Source organism: Hippopotamus amphibius, chromosome 1, assembly GCF_030028045.1.
Source record: "Hippopotamus amphibius kiboko isolate mHipAmp2 chromosome 1, mHipAmp2.hap2, whole genome shotgun sequence".
NCBI lineage: Eukaryota > Metazoa > Chordata > Mammalia > Artiodactyla > Hippopotamidae > Hippopotamus > Hippopotamus amphibius.
This window is the reverse complement of record NC_080186.1, coordinates 118,066,651-118,082,284: the sequence shown is the minus strand read 5'-3', so window position 1 is coordinate 118,082,284 and position 15,634 is coordinate 118,066,651. Positions and strand designations below refer to the sequence as shown.

The 15,634-nt window shown below is 52.1% G+C and overlaps 1 protein-coding gene across 3 annotated transcripts; it reads left to right on the top strand.

Moving 5' to 3' along the window:
• The first annotated feature begins 177 nt into the window (after positions 1-177).
• Positions 178-5,683, top strand: ENTREP3 (endosomal transmembrane epsin interactor 3). Of its 3 annotated transcripts, none has more exons than XM_057725656.1 (12): positions 178-1,096; positions 1,294-1,350; positions 1,549-1,659; positions 1,766-1,885; positions 2,049-2,156; positions 2,712-2,884; positions 3,017-3,116; positions 3,452-3,521; positions 3,757-4,302; positions 4,859-4,927; positions 5,036-5,289; positions 5,380-5,683. In XM_057725656.1, the coding sequence occupies exons 1-12, from the start codon at positions 872-874 to the stop codon at positions 5,551-5,553; spliced, it is 2,007 nt and encodes a 668-aa protein (XP_057581639.1). In that variant the 5' UTR covers positions 178-871; the 3' UTR covers positions 5,554-5,683. The 3 variants fall into 3 exon arrangements, with proteins under 3 accessions (XP_057581639.1, XP_057581632.1, XP_057581645.1); XM_057725649.1 differs by having other exon boundaries at positions 2,709-2,884; XM_057725662.1 differs by lacking the exon at positions 1,294-1,350 and having other exon boundaries at positions 2,709-2,884.
• The last annotated feature ends 9,951 nt before the right edge of the window (positions 5,684-15,634 follow it).

Genomic DNA, 15,634 nt, shown 5'->3' with positions numbered 1-15,634 from the left:
AGCTGGCAACGCAGCGCGCCTGAGAGGCTGGGCGGGGCTCAAGTGGACGCCGAGAGCCCTGTTAGCTCGGGCCTGGGCTCGGGAGAGGCAGGGGCCGGGGCTGCTCACCGGACCGGCCACTGCGGCCAGCTCGCCCAGCCGCCCTGCCTCCTCCTCCCTCTCTCCTCACCGCCCCCCGTTCCCCTCCCCCAAGGTCTCTGACCGGGACTTCAACTCCCGGGGTGCACCGCGCTGGCTCCCGCGCCACGCTCCTCCTCCCGCACCATCCCTTCCCCATCCCCCGCCTCCAGTCCCGGACCTGCTGCAGCCCGAGCTGGGGGAGCAGGAGTGTGGTGGGGAGGGGAGCGAGGCTGGCGACCCAGGAGGCGGCGGCGCCGCAGCCTCTCCCCACCAGGCGGCCTCGGATCCCACTGGACACTCTGAGGGCACACCGATCGCGCCTCTAGAGTCACGCCGACCCTCCCCTCTTCTCTAGACTTCTTTCCCATCTTTCTCGCCTTTACCCTTCCCACCCTTCCCTGGGTTCCGGAGCGCCGCCCTCTCTTCACTCCCGGACCGGCCCTTCTCGGCGCCCCTCTTCCCTAGGGAGATGCGATGAGCCGGTGCCCCCGCGTCCTCATCGCCGTCCTGGGCACGGTACCCGTCCAGTGCCCGTGGTGGGGAGGGAGCACACCGCGGCCCCTCCGTGACGCCCCTCCCTTGGGCCCCCCCCCAGCTGGAGTCCCTGGGCCATGCCCCAGGGGACCCAGCCAGGGGGTGGGCTCTAGAGCGAGGGGGGTGGAGAAGAGGAAGGACGGGGCCGTGGGCGCCTCTGAGATGCTCCCAAGAGCCAGGGGGTGCCGAGCGAGACTCAGGCAACCGGGCGGCAGGCATGATGCCCTCGCCTAGTGATTCCAGCCGCTCGCTGACTAGCCGGCCTAGCACCCGGGGCCTTACCCACCTCCGCCTCCACCGACCCTGGCTGCAGGCTCTGCTCACGCTGGGGCTGGCTCAGGTGCTCCTGGGTATCCTGGTGGTCACCTTCAGCATGGTGGCCTCCTCCGTCACCACCACCGAGAGCGTCAAGAGATCCTGCCCGTCTTGGGCTGGATTCTCGGTGAGTTGGGCGCACAGTTGTTGGGTGGGGGAGGCTCCTCGGGCCCCACCCCTCCACACCAGCTGCCAGTCCAAATCCTGGGCTCTCCTCCCTCTCCTGGTCCTCTTCCTCCTCACAGAGCTGGGTGCACCCTGTGGTGAGGGGCTCACTCAGGTGCCTCCCCTGTTAGGCTGAGCCTGTGCTCACTCTGTCCCCAGCTGGCGTTTTCCGGGGTGGTTGGCATTGTGTCTTGGAAGCGGCCGTTCACTCTAGTGGTAGGTGCCAGGGTCTGATGCCCCCTGGGAGGCAGGTGCCTAGCACCTGAGGGGATGCCCATTTATGCCCTCGAGAAGGGAACCGACTCTCCCATTCATGCTGTCCGGGTACAGATGTCTGTGAAGGAGGGCGGCTCCACCTGCGGTAGATGGTCCTCTTGGGGTCCCAGCCCTGAGTCTGTGCCCTGTTTCCCCCAGATCTCCTTCTTCTCCTTGCTTTCGGTGCTCTGTGTCATGCTCAGCATGGCTGGCTCTGTTCTCTCCTGTAAAAACGCTCAGCTGGCCCGAGACTTCCAAGAATGCAACTTGGTGAGATTTGAGGAAAGAGAGCCTGAGAGTGCTGGTTGGGGGAGGTGTGCAGGGCACCTGGGCTTGTCCTGATTCAGGCTGCCTCACCCTCTCCACTCCCACTCAGGACGGAAAGGTCTGTGTGTGCTGCCCCTCTGTTCCTCTACTGCGGCCCTGTCCAGAGTCAGGGCAGGAACTGAAAGTTGCCCCTAACTCCACCTGTGATGAAGCCCGAGGGGCCCTTAAGGTGAGCATGCACCCCCCCCATCCCCCATTCCTTCCTTTCCCACCATCTTCCTGGTTCTCACCCTTGCATTTCCTCCTGGAGTCCTCACAGGCCCCGAATATGTGAGATTTACCCCACCGCAGGCTCCTCTCACATCCCCCTTCCTCTTTCTTGCCCTCCCCAGAACTTGCTCTTTAGTGTCTGTGGTCTCACCGTTTGTGCCGCCCTAATCTGTACCCTCTCTGCTATTGTTTGCTGCATCCAGATCTTCTCCCTGGACCTTGTGCACACAGTAAGTGGGGAGCCGGGGTCAAAGCCAGGAAGGTAGGGTGGGGGCAGGGCTGTGTGTGCTGGGACTGGGCTTGAGGGGTGATGGCTACAGTGCTAGGTTTTGAGGACCAGGGGCTAATGGGTCACCTATTAGGCATGTCTACTGTAGAGATATTTAGGAGGTTCAAGGAACGGTGAGGAGGGAAATGACAAGGAGTAAGAGAAGTATGTGATGCCAGTCGGGGGGCTTTGGAGAGTGGGACTAAAAGTTGGGCGGAGTCAAAGTCTTAGATGGGGGCGGGGATAATGGGTTGATGTTTTGGTGGGGACAGAGGACAGATAGTGATTCTGGGTGCAGAAGGGTCCATATAGAGGAGGAATTTGTAGGTGGGCAGGGCAAGAGATGAAAGTCCTTGGCTAGGGCAGGGTTAGAGGAGGAGCTGGTTCTGGCAAAGGAAGGGGGCAGAACTGAGCTTCTTGGAGGAGATGGGGCCAGAAAATGTAGACAGAGAAGTTTGGGAGCCAAGGAGCTGTATTCCCAGAAACCAAGCTTGCGGACCTGCTTGCTCCCCAGCAGTTGGCCCCTGAGCGCTCAGTGTCAGGCCCTCTGGGGCCTCTGGGCTGTGCATCCTCGCCCCCAGCCCCTCTCCTACACACCATGCTGGACTTGGAGGAATTCGTACCGCCTGTGCCCCCGCCACCCTACTATCCCCCAGAGTACACCTGCAGCTCAGAAACAGATGCACAGAGGTGAGGCCAGGCGGAGTCCTGCTGGGGGAGCTAAGGAGGGAGATTGGGGCTGCAGCTGGGGATGTGTGGGGAGGGATCTTTTTGGAACAGGAGTTCTTTTCCAGGCTTTGACTCTCTCCCTCATCCTGCCAGCATCACCTACAATGGCTCTATGGACAGCCCGGTACCCTTGTACCCTACTGATTGCCCCCCTTCTTATGAGGCCGTCATGGGGCTACGAGGAGACAGCCAGGTGAGAGCAGGGCTCGGTGCAGGCCGGGGAGTCAGAGATAGAGCTTCAAAAGCTGAGTGAGCTGCTCTCACTGGATAAAGATAATACTGGTTCTCGTGATCTTCACAGCACTAGCACATCCACTGTCATCTTTGATCTGCCTGAGAGCTTGGTGAGGTGGGTGGGGTAAGAACTATTATTTCCATTTTACAGATAATGGAAACTGAGGCCCACATAAGTGGCTTGGACAAAGTGACAAAGCTGGACAGGAATCTAGGTCTCCAGAGCTATGTCCAGCCTATGGGGTGGCCGTATCAGTGTGTAGGGCTGGACCCTGACCCTTGTGTCTTCTGCAGGCCACTCTGTTTGACCCTCAGCTTCATGATGGTTCCTGCATCTGCGAGCGAGTGGCCTCCATTGTAGATGGTGAGCAGAAAGCGGGGAGGGTGGACAGGATGTGGGGAGCAGAGAGAGAGAGACGGGACTGAGCTGGCAGTTGAGAGATGAGTGAGGGCTGGGGCTTCTTGGAATCCTGGGCTTGGCTGTCTCCTCTGAGATCAAACTGGAGGCAGGATGGTCCCCAAGAGGTTGGGCCTGAGAAAAGAGGAACCGCCTGGGCCTGGCCAGGCTGGCGCTACCCGGCAGCCCCTACCGCCCACAGTGTCCATGGACAGCGGGTCTCTGGTGCTGTCAGCCATCGGCGACCTCCCCGGGGGTTCCAGCCCGTCGGAGGACTCGTGCCTGCTGGAGCTGCAGGGCTCCGTGCGCTCCGTTGACTACGTGCTCTTCCGCTCTATTCAGCGCAGCCGCGCCGGCTACTGCCTCAGCCTGGACTGCGGCCTGCGGGGCCCCTTTGAGGACAGCCCCCTACCCCGGCGGCCCCCGAGAGCTGCCCGCTCCTATTCCTGCTCTGCCCCCGAGGCCCCGCCCCCGCTGGGTGCCCCCACAGCTGCCCGCAGCTGCCACCGGCTGGAGGGCTGGCCACCTTGGGTGGGACCCTGCTTCCCCGAGTTGAGGCGGCGGGTCCCCCGGGGAAGCAGCCGGCCCGCTGCAGCCCCTCCCCCCCGAGCCCCGGCCCGCCGCTTCAGCGATAGCTCAGGTTCCCTCACCCCCCCGGGGCACCAGCCTCCTCACCCGGCTCCCCCGCCACCGCTGCTGCTGCCACGGTCCCACAGTGACCCGGGCATCACCACCTCCAGCGACACCGGTGAGCCCCCACACGGTGCAGGGGAGGGCAGGCCCTGGGAGTTAGAGGACCATTGATGCCCACCAGGCTCTGGGACACCACTGAGGTCCCTGAGGAGGAAGAAGGGGGGAATTCACTCCTGCAGTAGACACTTCTTATGTCGTCACCTCCTAGAAGAAGATTTGGTTTTTGGAACCCAGTCTCACAGTTCCCAGCTTGGGCTAGTTACCTACCCTCTCCAAACCTCAGTTTCTCACCCGTAAAACAGGTATAATAACAGTCCCTCACCATAGGTACTATGGAGTTACTGAGGAGAGATGCAGGTCATGTGCTTAGGCCTGGTGCAGAAAGTGCCTGTGATTACCCTTACGTGCCAGGTACTGGGGAGGATGCAGCAGGGAACGGTAGCGCCTTAGTCCCTGACTTGGTGGATTGTACCACCTAGTTACTGGCAGATGCGGGCAGAGATGAGGCCCCTTGGTTGGGAATGGGGTGTGGGAGCTGGGCTTGAGTTCTCAGGAGGGCCGTGAGATGGGCGGGCACTCCCACTCAGTCCCCCTCTCTCTCTCCTCCTCAGCTGAATTCAGGGACCTTTATACCAAAGTGCTTGAGGAAGAAGCTGCTTCCATTTCCTCTGCAGATACAGGTGAGGCACATGGTTGGTGCCCGGCGAGGGGGAGGGGTGTCGGGAAGTGCTGCCTGGCCTTCTCTTCACCTCCCATTCCTCTCTCTCTCTCTCCCCCCACCACCCCAGGGCTCTGCTCTGAAGCCTGCCTCTTCCGTCTAGCCCGTTGCCCTTCCCCCAAATTGCTACGTGCCCGCTCAGCCGAGAAACGGCGCCCTGTGCCCACCTTCCAGAAGGTCCCCCTGCCCTTGGGCCCTGCACCTGCCCACTCCCTGGGGGATCTGAAGGGCAGCTGGCCAGGCCGGGGCTTGGTCACTCGTTTCCTCCAGATGTCTAGGAAGGCCCCCGATCCCAATGGGAATGGAGCCCATGGACATAAGCAGGTAGAGTTAGGGGATCCAGGGAAGACACCCAGGAAAGCCTGGAGCTTCAGGTTGCGCCACACTGATGCTGTCTCCTGTGGCCCCATCTAGGTGCCCCGGAGCCCATGGGGCCGGCCAGGCCGAGAGAGCCTCCACCTTCGCAGCTGCGGCGACCTCAGCTCCGGCTCCTCCCTGAGGCGCCTCCTGTCTGGCCGCAGGCTGGAGCGTGGTGCCCGCCCCCACAGCCTCAGCCTCAATGGGGGCAACCGGGAGACTGGGCTCTGACCTGGGCATGCTCCCACACGGAACACCTCCAGACAAATGCTGGGGCCACAGGCACCAGCTGGTTGGGACCAGCAGCCTCCAGCACCCCCTTGCACTGGCTGACACAAAAAGAAACCTGCTGAACACCCCCAGAAGTATCCCTTTCCCTCCTACCTCTAGGGGCTCCTGCTGCTTGCCTCTGCCCCTCTGGCCTGGGGAGAGCTTCTGTCCTGTGCTGCATGGGTGTTCAGGCTGTGGGGAGAGATGCCCCTGCTTACAGCGTCGGAGGAGGAAAATAAAGCCCTGTTCCTCCAGCATGAGAGTAACTCTCTGATTCACCAGGGGCCCCGCGGCCAGGGCAAAGGCATGTCCCAGCTGTTTAAGTACAGGGGGCTGTATGCCTGTGCAATGGGGTGGCGAGGCATGAAGGGTCAGAAAAATCGGGGTGGCCTCTCAGCTTTGCCACCTCTAGCTGCATGATCTTGGGCAAGTTATTTAACCTCAATTGCCTGACCCATAAAACATGTGAGGATGAAAGTTTGTAAAGCTCTTAACACACTAAGTAAGCCTTCAATAAATTTCAGTTTTCCCTTCTCATCTGGATCGTTCTTTATCACCATCGAAATTTGTTGTAGCATCTCTCATAGTTACAGAAACTCTCAAGACACTGATGTCTATTCCCAACTACCACACGGTATCTCTGCCCCTTTTCAGTCAAACATTTTTTCTCTTTCTTCCTTCCACTCTTGAACATCCGTTCTCTCCTTGCCCATTCCCGTCAGGCTCCTTCCCCTACCTCTCCCCAGGCACAGCTCTTGACAAATTTTTCAGTAACCAAAAAGGGTATCAGACCCAGTGGCCAATTCTCTGCCTACATTTCACTTGAACTCTTAAGAAGCATGTAACCCAGATAATCAGCGTCTGTCCTCTGGAATTTTTCCCTTTCTTGTCTTTGAAGACATCATACTCTCCTAATTTTCCACCTACTTTACTGTCTTGGTGTCATCTGTCAGCGTTTTCACACCTTTGCCCAACCGCTTAACACTGGAGGGACCTAGGGCTCTCCCCTTGGCCCTCTTCTTTTTTCTACCTCCACTCTGTCTGTAGGTGGTCCTACCAAGATCCATGGCTTTAAATGCCATCTGTGTGTTCGTGGATAACTCTCTCCTTTACCTCTCCATGAGCTCCAACCTCCAATTTGACATCTCTGCTTGGGTATTTAATGGGCGTCTCAGATTCAACATGGCCCCTGTGGAACTCTTGATTCCCACCCCAGCACCTGCTCCTCTTCCGACATTCCCATCTCAGTAAGTGGCACTACCGTTCACCCAGCTGCACTTTCCATAAGCTTGGGAATCACTCTCATTTCTTCTCTTCCCTCATTCAGCATATCCAATCCCATCCTGAATTCATCCAGGTCTCACCAGCTACCTAGCCCTAGTCACCACCCTCTCTCCCAGCCTCTCAATTCATCTATTTCCATTCTTCCTACAATCCATTCTCCACTCAGCAAAGCGGTAAGAAATCATGTCATATTAAAGTTCTGCCTACATGTAATAGCTTACTCACGAAAATATGGTCAGGTACAACCTGGTCCACTCTCTGCTTCAGCCAAGCTGCGCTGCACAAGGGCCTTTGCACCAGCTAGCTCTTCACCAACATGAACCTCTGTGCCCTGTATCTGTTCCTTTCACCTAGTTCAGGTCTTATTTCCATTTTCACCTTCTCGTTGAGTACTCCCCATTCTATCATACCGACTTGTTGTTTTGGACACCTAGCACTATCTAAAATTATGTTTTTGTTTCCTGTGGCAAGCGCCTGAGAGCAGGCGCTTGCTCACGGCCCTGGGTCTAACACTTAGTAGGTCCTCAACAAACTCAGGAAGTTACTAAGAGGCAGAGTGGGGCCCTACAGGAGAGGAAGGGGTAGGGAGAGGCACTGCCCATAGATGGCGTCAGGCTGCAAGGCTTCTTGAATAATTCACCATCATAACAACCCAGCCTCAGGGAGGGAGGGTTAGGGCGCGGCCATAAAGACAAAATGAGGTAGGAGGGAGTGGAGATTGGGGTTCCCAACGGGGCAATTTCTGGGCACTGAATGTTCCCTATCCTGAGGTTCCCGAAGGAGGAAGTTCAAGAATCCAGCTCAGCTTCCCTGAGCTGCACTCATTGAGGGAATTCAATCTCCCCCATGCATTAGGGTGTGCTTGCCAGTGTATACCGAGGCGCATGCGCGCTGCTCGCCTTCCGCGCCTCTGCTAAAAAGACCCCTGGATACGCTTGCGCCCTGTTTGAGCTACGGCTGGTCCGCGAAAATAGCCCGTCCCCAGCGCGACCAGTAAGACGTGCGGAAAGGGCCTGCGTCCCGCCTCCTGATGATTAAGGGGTGGGGGGTGGGGTGGGGGGGTGGTCTCTCTTCCTGAGCGAGGCGCCGGCCCCGCCCTGCCGGCCCTGAGCATCCCGAGGCTGCGCGCGGTGGGGTGCAGCCTCGCCTGAGCCGTCTTCCTCCGCCCCGCCCAGCTCCGCTTTGCAGGCTGCTCTGGGATTTCCCTTCGCCTCCGGTTGGGGCTGCTGTTTCGCTTCGCCAACGGTAGGCGTGATGGATTTTGCACTGTTCGTATCTTAACTCTCCCTTCCCCGCGTCTGCGCTTGACCTTTTTATCATCATTGCTATTAACTGTGGGGATTTTGCTAATGAAGAAGAGGGGGAAAACCTTCAAATCCTCTTCTACCCACTTGCTTTTTTGAGGGGTGGAGTGGAAAGAAAGTCTGTGTAATTTATCCATTCTTCAAACATCCGACAAATGTTCAGTGAGCACGGGGCCAGCGCTGGGTGTTGTGCTACCGTACTGGGGATATAGACTGATCCCTGCCCTGCTGGGCTTTCACACGGACAGATCAGCAGACAAAGGAGTTAGCAGGCCACTGGATGCTGTAACATATTCAGCCGTTTGTACAATTAATTGCAACTGTAATAAGAACTGCAAAGGAGATGCAAGGGCTGTGAGCTTGTGTTACAGGAGGAGTGTGTGTGAAAGGAGAGAATTTCTTGGAGAAAGTGACATATGAGCTGAGTTCTGAAAGAAAGATGAAGTAGCATTAAGTAGGCTGAATGAGGCGAAGATGATGCATACTAAAGGAAGAGCCTTTGTGAGAATTCTGAGGCAGAAAGGATGTGGAACAAGGGGGCTAGTCCACGGCAGACTGTGATTGGAGGCTGGTCTCCCTGCCTTGGCACGTGCCCCTTATAGTCTGATTTCTACACAGCAGCCAAAATGATCTTTTAAAAATGTAAATCTGATGTTGTCACTTCCCTGCACCAAACTGTCCGGTGAATTTCCATCTTGGAACAAAATTCAGACTCTTCACTGTGGCCACCAAGGCCCTACAGAATCTGACTCCCAACCTTTTTCTCCAAACTCACTTCTTACCACTGTCCCCCTCACTCCTGTCCCGCACTCCCTACCCAACCTTTATTTTTAAGGTTTTTGTTTTGTTTTTTTTTTTTGATGTGGATTTTTAAAGTCTTTATTGAATTTGTTACAGTGTTGCTTCTGTTTTATGTTTTGGTTTTTTGGCCCTGAGGCAGGTGGGATCTTAGCTCCCCAACCAGGGATTGAACCCACAACCCCTTCATTGGAAGGTGAGGTCTTAACTGCTGGACTGCCAGGGAAGTCCCCCTACCCCTTCATTTTGTTTCCTAGTTCTCATGGCCACCTGAAATTACCTGTTTTTTGTCTGCCACCCCCACTAGAACCTAAGCTCCACAGGGACAGGGACTTTATCATCTTGTTCATTACTATTTCACCAGGATCTAGAACAGTGCCTGATACATAGTAGATGCCCAATTATTTTTGGTCAAATTTGTGTATTGGGGAGTACATAGTTCAGGATAATGGTACTGATGGTAGGGACATCAAGGCTGAGGACTTGATGAAAAAGAATAGTTATTTGTTTTTTCAAGAGAGGGGAAGAAAATATCATAGCATAGAGCAGAGGCAAGATGGAATATGGCCTATTAGATAAAATGTGACTTGAGCATATGGTAAAAGTGGAGAGGTGAGAAATGAGGCCGGAACAAAGATGCCAGATCCCATAAGCCTTCTTAAAAGACAGTGTGGCACTTCCCTGGTGGCGCAGTGGTTGAGAATCCGCCTTGCCAACGCAGGGGACATGGGTTCGATCCCTGGGCTGGGAAGATCCCACATGCCTCGGAACGACTAAGCCTGTGCACCACAGCTACTGAAGCCCACACTACTAGAGCCCATGCTCTACAACAAGAGAAGCCACCGCAATGAAAAACCCATGCACCACAATGAAGAGTAGCCCCCGCTCACTGCAACTAGAGAAAGCCCGTGCTCAGCAGCAAAGACCCAATGCAGCCAAAAATAAAATTAAAAAAAAAAAAAAGGCAGTGTGGAGCCATTGAAGGATTTTAGGAGGGAGAGTGGTAGCTTCAGAATTTGTATTTTAGTTAGACCATCCAGTTCTTCTTGGAGAATGGATTGGAGGGAAAAAGTAGAGTAGGAGGCCTAGCGAGAGATATTTCAGTAGTTCAGAAGAGAAATGACAGAGAGAAGGGTACAGAGAGAGCATAGAGGCAAGAACGAACCCCAGGTTCTGTGAGGAATAGGTTCCATTCGTGGGGAAAGAGAACACAGGAGGAAGAGCGGGTTTGGCTGGAAGAGATGACGCTCTCGTGGTGGTCCTGCTGAAGTGTCTGTGAGACATCCAGAGGAAAGGTCTGGGGGGCAGAGTCACATCACAGAGTTCATCCCAGGAGAAGAATTGGGATTGAAGGTGGAGATTTTGGCACCGGAAAGCAACTAGAAGATAATCAAAGCCATGGGTTATCTCTGTGGAGAGAGCATGACATATGAGAAGAGAAGGCCTAGGACAAAACCCTGAGGAACAGACAGAAAGAAGACGCAAAGCCTGTGAAAGAGAAGGAACAGCCAAAGAAGTGGGAGGACATCCAAAGCAGCAGTGTGGAGTCATGAAAGCAAAAGAGCGTGCTTCTAGAAGGGAGGGGTCATGTGTTAACCGAGGTAAAAAGTCCAGTCAAATAAGGGCTGAGCATAATTCATTGGATTTAGCAACCGAGGGATCGTTAGTGACCTTGACAAGAGCAGTTTTGGAGTCAAGAGGGTCTGGCATCAGCCCGTGGAGTGTAGGAAGTGGAGAGAGGACTCATCGGGTGTAGCACCTCATTCCAGAGGTTTGGCTGTGAGTCGTGTTACATGCATTGTTGCATGAAATCCTTGCAACAACCCGTGAGGCAAGAGTTTTGGAGATGAGGAAATGGAAGCTCCGAGAAGTCAAATGACTTCCCAATATCTCAGTTCTGGTGAGGAACGAAGCAAGGATTTCAATCCTGTATGATCACTCGGGTATCTGTGCTGAAACCGCCTTCCGTATTGCCTCTTCTTGAGGGGACGGGAGAGAAATGGTGGTGGCCGGAGGGAGCAAGGGTGGAGGTGGAGGGCTCCAGCAGAACTCTTTCGACTGTATCTGGAGGGAAGAAACAAAGGCTGGATAACAACAGTAGGGCTTCCCTGGTGGCGCAGTGGTTAAGAGTCCGCCTGCCAGTGCAGAGGACGTGGCTTCCAGACCTGGTCTGGGAAGATTCCCACATGCCGCGGAGCAGCTAAGCCCGTGCACTACAACTACTGAGGCTGCGCTCTAGAGCCTGCGAGCCACAACCGCTGAGCCCGCGTGCTGCAACGACTGAAGCCCATGCGCCTAGAGCCCATGCTCAGCAACAAGAGAAGCCGCCACAGTGAGAAGCCCATGCACTGCGACGAAGAGTAGCCCCTGCTCGCCACAACTAGAGAAAGCCTGTGCGCAGCAATGAAGACCCAATGCAGCCAAAAAAAAAAAAAAAAAAAAACCAGTAAGAGTAATAATTCCAGCTATCTGTATGAAATTCTGCAGTCCGCCAGGAGCACCTTCTCAGATATCTTTATCTTCAATAAGCCTCATTACAGCCCTGCCTGGGAGGCTCAGAACAGTAAGGAATGTATGAACAGGCTCACAGTTGTTCAGTATTTGAATCATACTTCCTGTTGCCTTCACCAGATCCCCTCAGTTCGGTCTCACTCTAACTCTGACAGTCCTGTTTAGAGGTAGCTTCATTCTTCCTGAAGGTCACCACTCCTTTGCTTCAAACTACACCAAGGACAGTCTCTGAAACACTGACACGCAGGACCTTAAGCAGCGAGCAGGGTGCGGTTGGTAACAGCCTATTCATTCATTCAGCAAACTGGAGTCCCAATTCTGTGCTTGTCTCTGAGTGAAGAGTTTTGAGATTTCAGAGAAATAGGAACCATGAAATTTGCCCTGTGACCATTTATAAACATATAGAAGACTAAAGATAATGCTACTGCAGTATCTGGGAGGCTGTATGACATGATGGCTAAGAGCTGCTTGGGCTTCAGTGTAGGACAGAGCTGAATTTAGGCCTGACTCTGCCACTTACTTAACCTCTCTAAGTCTCTTGTCTGGAACATAGGGTTGTCAGATAATGCATGTGAGAAGCACTCATGAAAGATTGGCTGTTGGTACCTTGAGAAAAATTATAGGAGAGCGTGTGAGGTACAATTACCTTCCATTTGCCCTGGGCTTTACAAGTATGCTATGGTAATTGTTTAAGAGTTGCTTAATCAAAGTAACTTTATTGCCATAATCATTTGGCAACATATACATGTATCAAATCATCAGTTGTATACCTTGAACTTACACAATATTACGTCAATCATATCTCAATAGAGCTGAAAAAAAAGTTGGATAATCAGATGAATCCAAGGGTAAAGCCACACCCTAGTGACTAAGGGGCAGAAAGGTCTCACTAGGGAAAGAAGTCATTTGGTATCAGTAATCAAGAGGAGTGGTGTATCTTCAGATCAGAAACTCAAGCTGAAAGGACAATTTCCAGGTTGACTGATAAGGTTTATCCATTCGTTCATCTCAAGTATTTTTTGAGCAGCTGCTCTGCTATGCGTCGTATGAGAGTGTCTCTCTTTGACTTGACCATGGAGGGGACAGTGGGACTGGGAGGAGGCACCCTCCTTGGGGAGTTGATCTGAGACCTAAAGACCAAGGAGCCTGTGACATGGTACTTGCCAGGCTCCAGGGCTGGAGGTTGCTATCAGAGCCCAGCCTACAGCTCATCACAGGGCTGGCTGAAGTGGAATCAGAACTCCTGTGCTGGGTCAGCCAAACTATTTTTGTACTTCTGCTTTTCACTTACATTTATTTCCCGGTTGTCCTCCCTTGGTGTTTAGCTAGTCTTTTAGAAGTGCTGTGCAAAGGGGACCGAGGAACACATTTGTGGCCACCTAGTACACCCCTAGTGGCTACTGCAACCTGGGCGTTTGAGGTGACCCTCCTAGGGCCGTCGTTCTCAGTCGCCCCCTAGAGGGCATTTTGGGAACGTGTCTTCAGGGAAACCAGGATTAGGAGGCCCGTAGAGGATTTAGTGGAAGGAGGACAGGAAAGGAAGAGCATCTATAACATACAGGACAGTCCTGCAGTCCAGAAGAATTGTCTCTTATTCAACTTTGGAATGTTCTGCTCAACAATATGTGCAAATTTAAATCAAATATAAATCATCAGGACTTTATTATATAATAATGCAGAAAAGTTTTACACGTTTTTTTGTCTGTTTGTTTGCTTTTTGGAACAGCCCAGGTTGCAGTAGCTACTAGGGGTGCACTAGGAAACGACCATTATGGAGAAGGAAGCTTAAATAAATACATTGTCTTGAAATTATTGCATCTCTCTACTCAGAGCACTTCCAACTATGTAATATATTTAGCTGAAAAGTTTCAATGCAGTAGTGTACCTGCAAAAGCAATGAACCAACTGCAAATATGTAATAAAAGTAAAGTTTTTTTTACTAGCTTCATTGAGATGTAACTTATATACTATAAAGGTTTCTCCTTTTAAGTGTCCAGTTCAATGATTTTGAGTAGAATTACGTTCCCACTCCAGCCCCAGGCAAGCACTAATCCCTTATCAGAAAGATGATTTGACAATATTTTCTCCCATTCTGTGGGTTGTCTTTTCACTTTCTTGATGGCATCCTTTGAAACACAAACACTTTTCATTTTGATGAAGTCTTTTTTTCTTCTGTTATTTGTGTTTTGGAATCGTAAATAGGAAACCATTGTCTATTGAGATTCTGGACTTAAGCTATGATAAGATGAGACTTTTGGGAACTTTGGGAGGAAGTAAGAGTATTTACATGTGGGAGGGACATGACTCACTGGTGGCCTGGGGTGGACTGTGGCAGATTGCCTGCTAGATGGCCCCCAGATGATCCCCACCTCCTGGTGTTCACACCTTTATTTAGCTCCTCTGCCCCACACACATCTCTATAGAAGACCTGTGTAACCAATAGGATATTGTGAAAATGATAATGTATGACTCTTGAAGCTAGGATATGTGGCTTCTGCCTTCCTCTTTCTTAGATCGCTCACTGGGGAGGAATCCAGCTGCCATGTTGGGAGCACACTCAAGCAACTCTAGGAATTATTCCACATGGTAGGGAACTGAGGCCTTCTGCCACCAGCCAGCCCCAGTTCACCAGCTATGTTAGTGGCTTAACTTGGAAGCAGAGCCTTAGCCCAGTTAAGCCTACTACAGATGATAGCAGCCCTGATGAACAACATCTTGGCTACAGTCTTTTGAGCAGCCTTAGGTTGGAACCGTCCAGATAAGCCACTCCTGAATTCCTTACGCACAGAAACTATGTGAGATAACAAATGTTTATTGTTGCCTAAAACAAAAGAAAAACAGAAACAGAAACCACTGGCTAAATCAAGGTCACAAAGATTTACTCCTATGCCTTCCTTCTTCCAGAAATATTATACTTTTAACTCTTACATTTAAGTCTGTAATCCATTTTCCTTTGATTTTTGATTATGGAGTGAGGTAAGGGTCTAAGTTTATCTTTTTGCACATGATATCCGGTCGTCTCAGCACCATTTGTTGAAAGACTGTCCTTTTCCTTACTGACTTGCTAAGGCTGAGAATCAAATAGTAAATTTGTGAAGATGTGGAATGTGCTGAATCTTATTCATAAAGATTGACGTTTAAGCATTTGATTTATCAGATGTTTTATGTTTTTGCAGCACAATAATAATTACGTATTGTAAAAATGACATATGATGAAATTACATATTGAAATTATTAACTCATGGGCTGTTTCGCTTCTGTTAAATCCGAATTTATTCCACTTAGGTTAGTACATATCTGATTATTTTATAATGTCTTATAGGTAATTGTGCCTAAGCATTTACTTATTGAAAACATCTTTTGCTATAAAAAAAAAAAGTCCCATTATCTTTCCTTTATATTCTAATTAAGGCAACTATATTGATTCTCTTAAATTGTGTATGTAAGTAAGTCATATTATCCATACATTCATTTCAGGATAGTAGAGAGTATGCGAGGAAATACTTGTTATGAAAAGGGGGTGCTCAGGCTGTTGGGTTGAGATCTCCCAGGACAGAGAGATTGAAGCTGGGGGATAGCGGCAGACCTGCCCCTCCGCAGCTGAAAATCAGTCCATCTTGCCCAGCCTGGGAGTCCTGGATTCTGTTTCATTATTGACAAGTTATCCCCTGACCAATGCCTTTGAAGAACGCAGATCCAGCCGTGTTGCCCCATAGCCAGCACTCCAGAAGCCAACTTGGGCTTCATTTTGAGCAGGTAGAACATGCCATAGAAAGCATGGGGCAATTTGAAAACAATACAGAGCAAACACTGCAGACCAGCACAGCAGCTTTTGAAAATCACCAGCAGCTAACATAGCATTTGGCATACCGGAGGCCCTCATCAAACGTGTGATGAGTGTCCTAGGACTCTGGCTATAAATCTGTCATGGAGCATAAGTCCGTGTGCCTGACACCCAGTGAGGCCAAACAATACCAAAAGGTTGGAGTTTGGAGCAGAGGAAGGTTTATTGCAGGGCCATGTGAGGAGAGGGGTGGGGAATGCCCTAAAACCCCCCAACTCCCCGCAAGCTTTCAGCAAAGCCCTTTTATAGGAAAGGTGAGGGAGGGGTGTTTTTAGTTGTTGCAGACTTCTTGGTGTCAGAT

Coding starts and splice junctions, on each gene's coding strand:
- ENTREP3 (XM_057725649.1), top strand. CDS start 872: ATGATGCCCTCGCCTAGTGATTCCAGCCGCTCGCTGACTAGCCGGCCT. Junction 1,351..1,548: donor AGCGGCCGTTCACTCTAGTG/GTAGGTGCCAGG, acceptor TGTTTCCCCCAG/ATCTCCTTCTTCTCCTTGCT. Junction 4,303..4,858: donor CACCACCTCCAGCGACACCG/GTGAGCCCCCAC, acceptor TCTCCTCCTCAG/CTGAATTCAGGGACCTTTAT.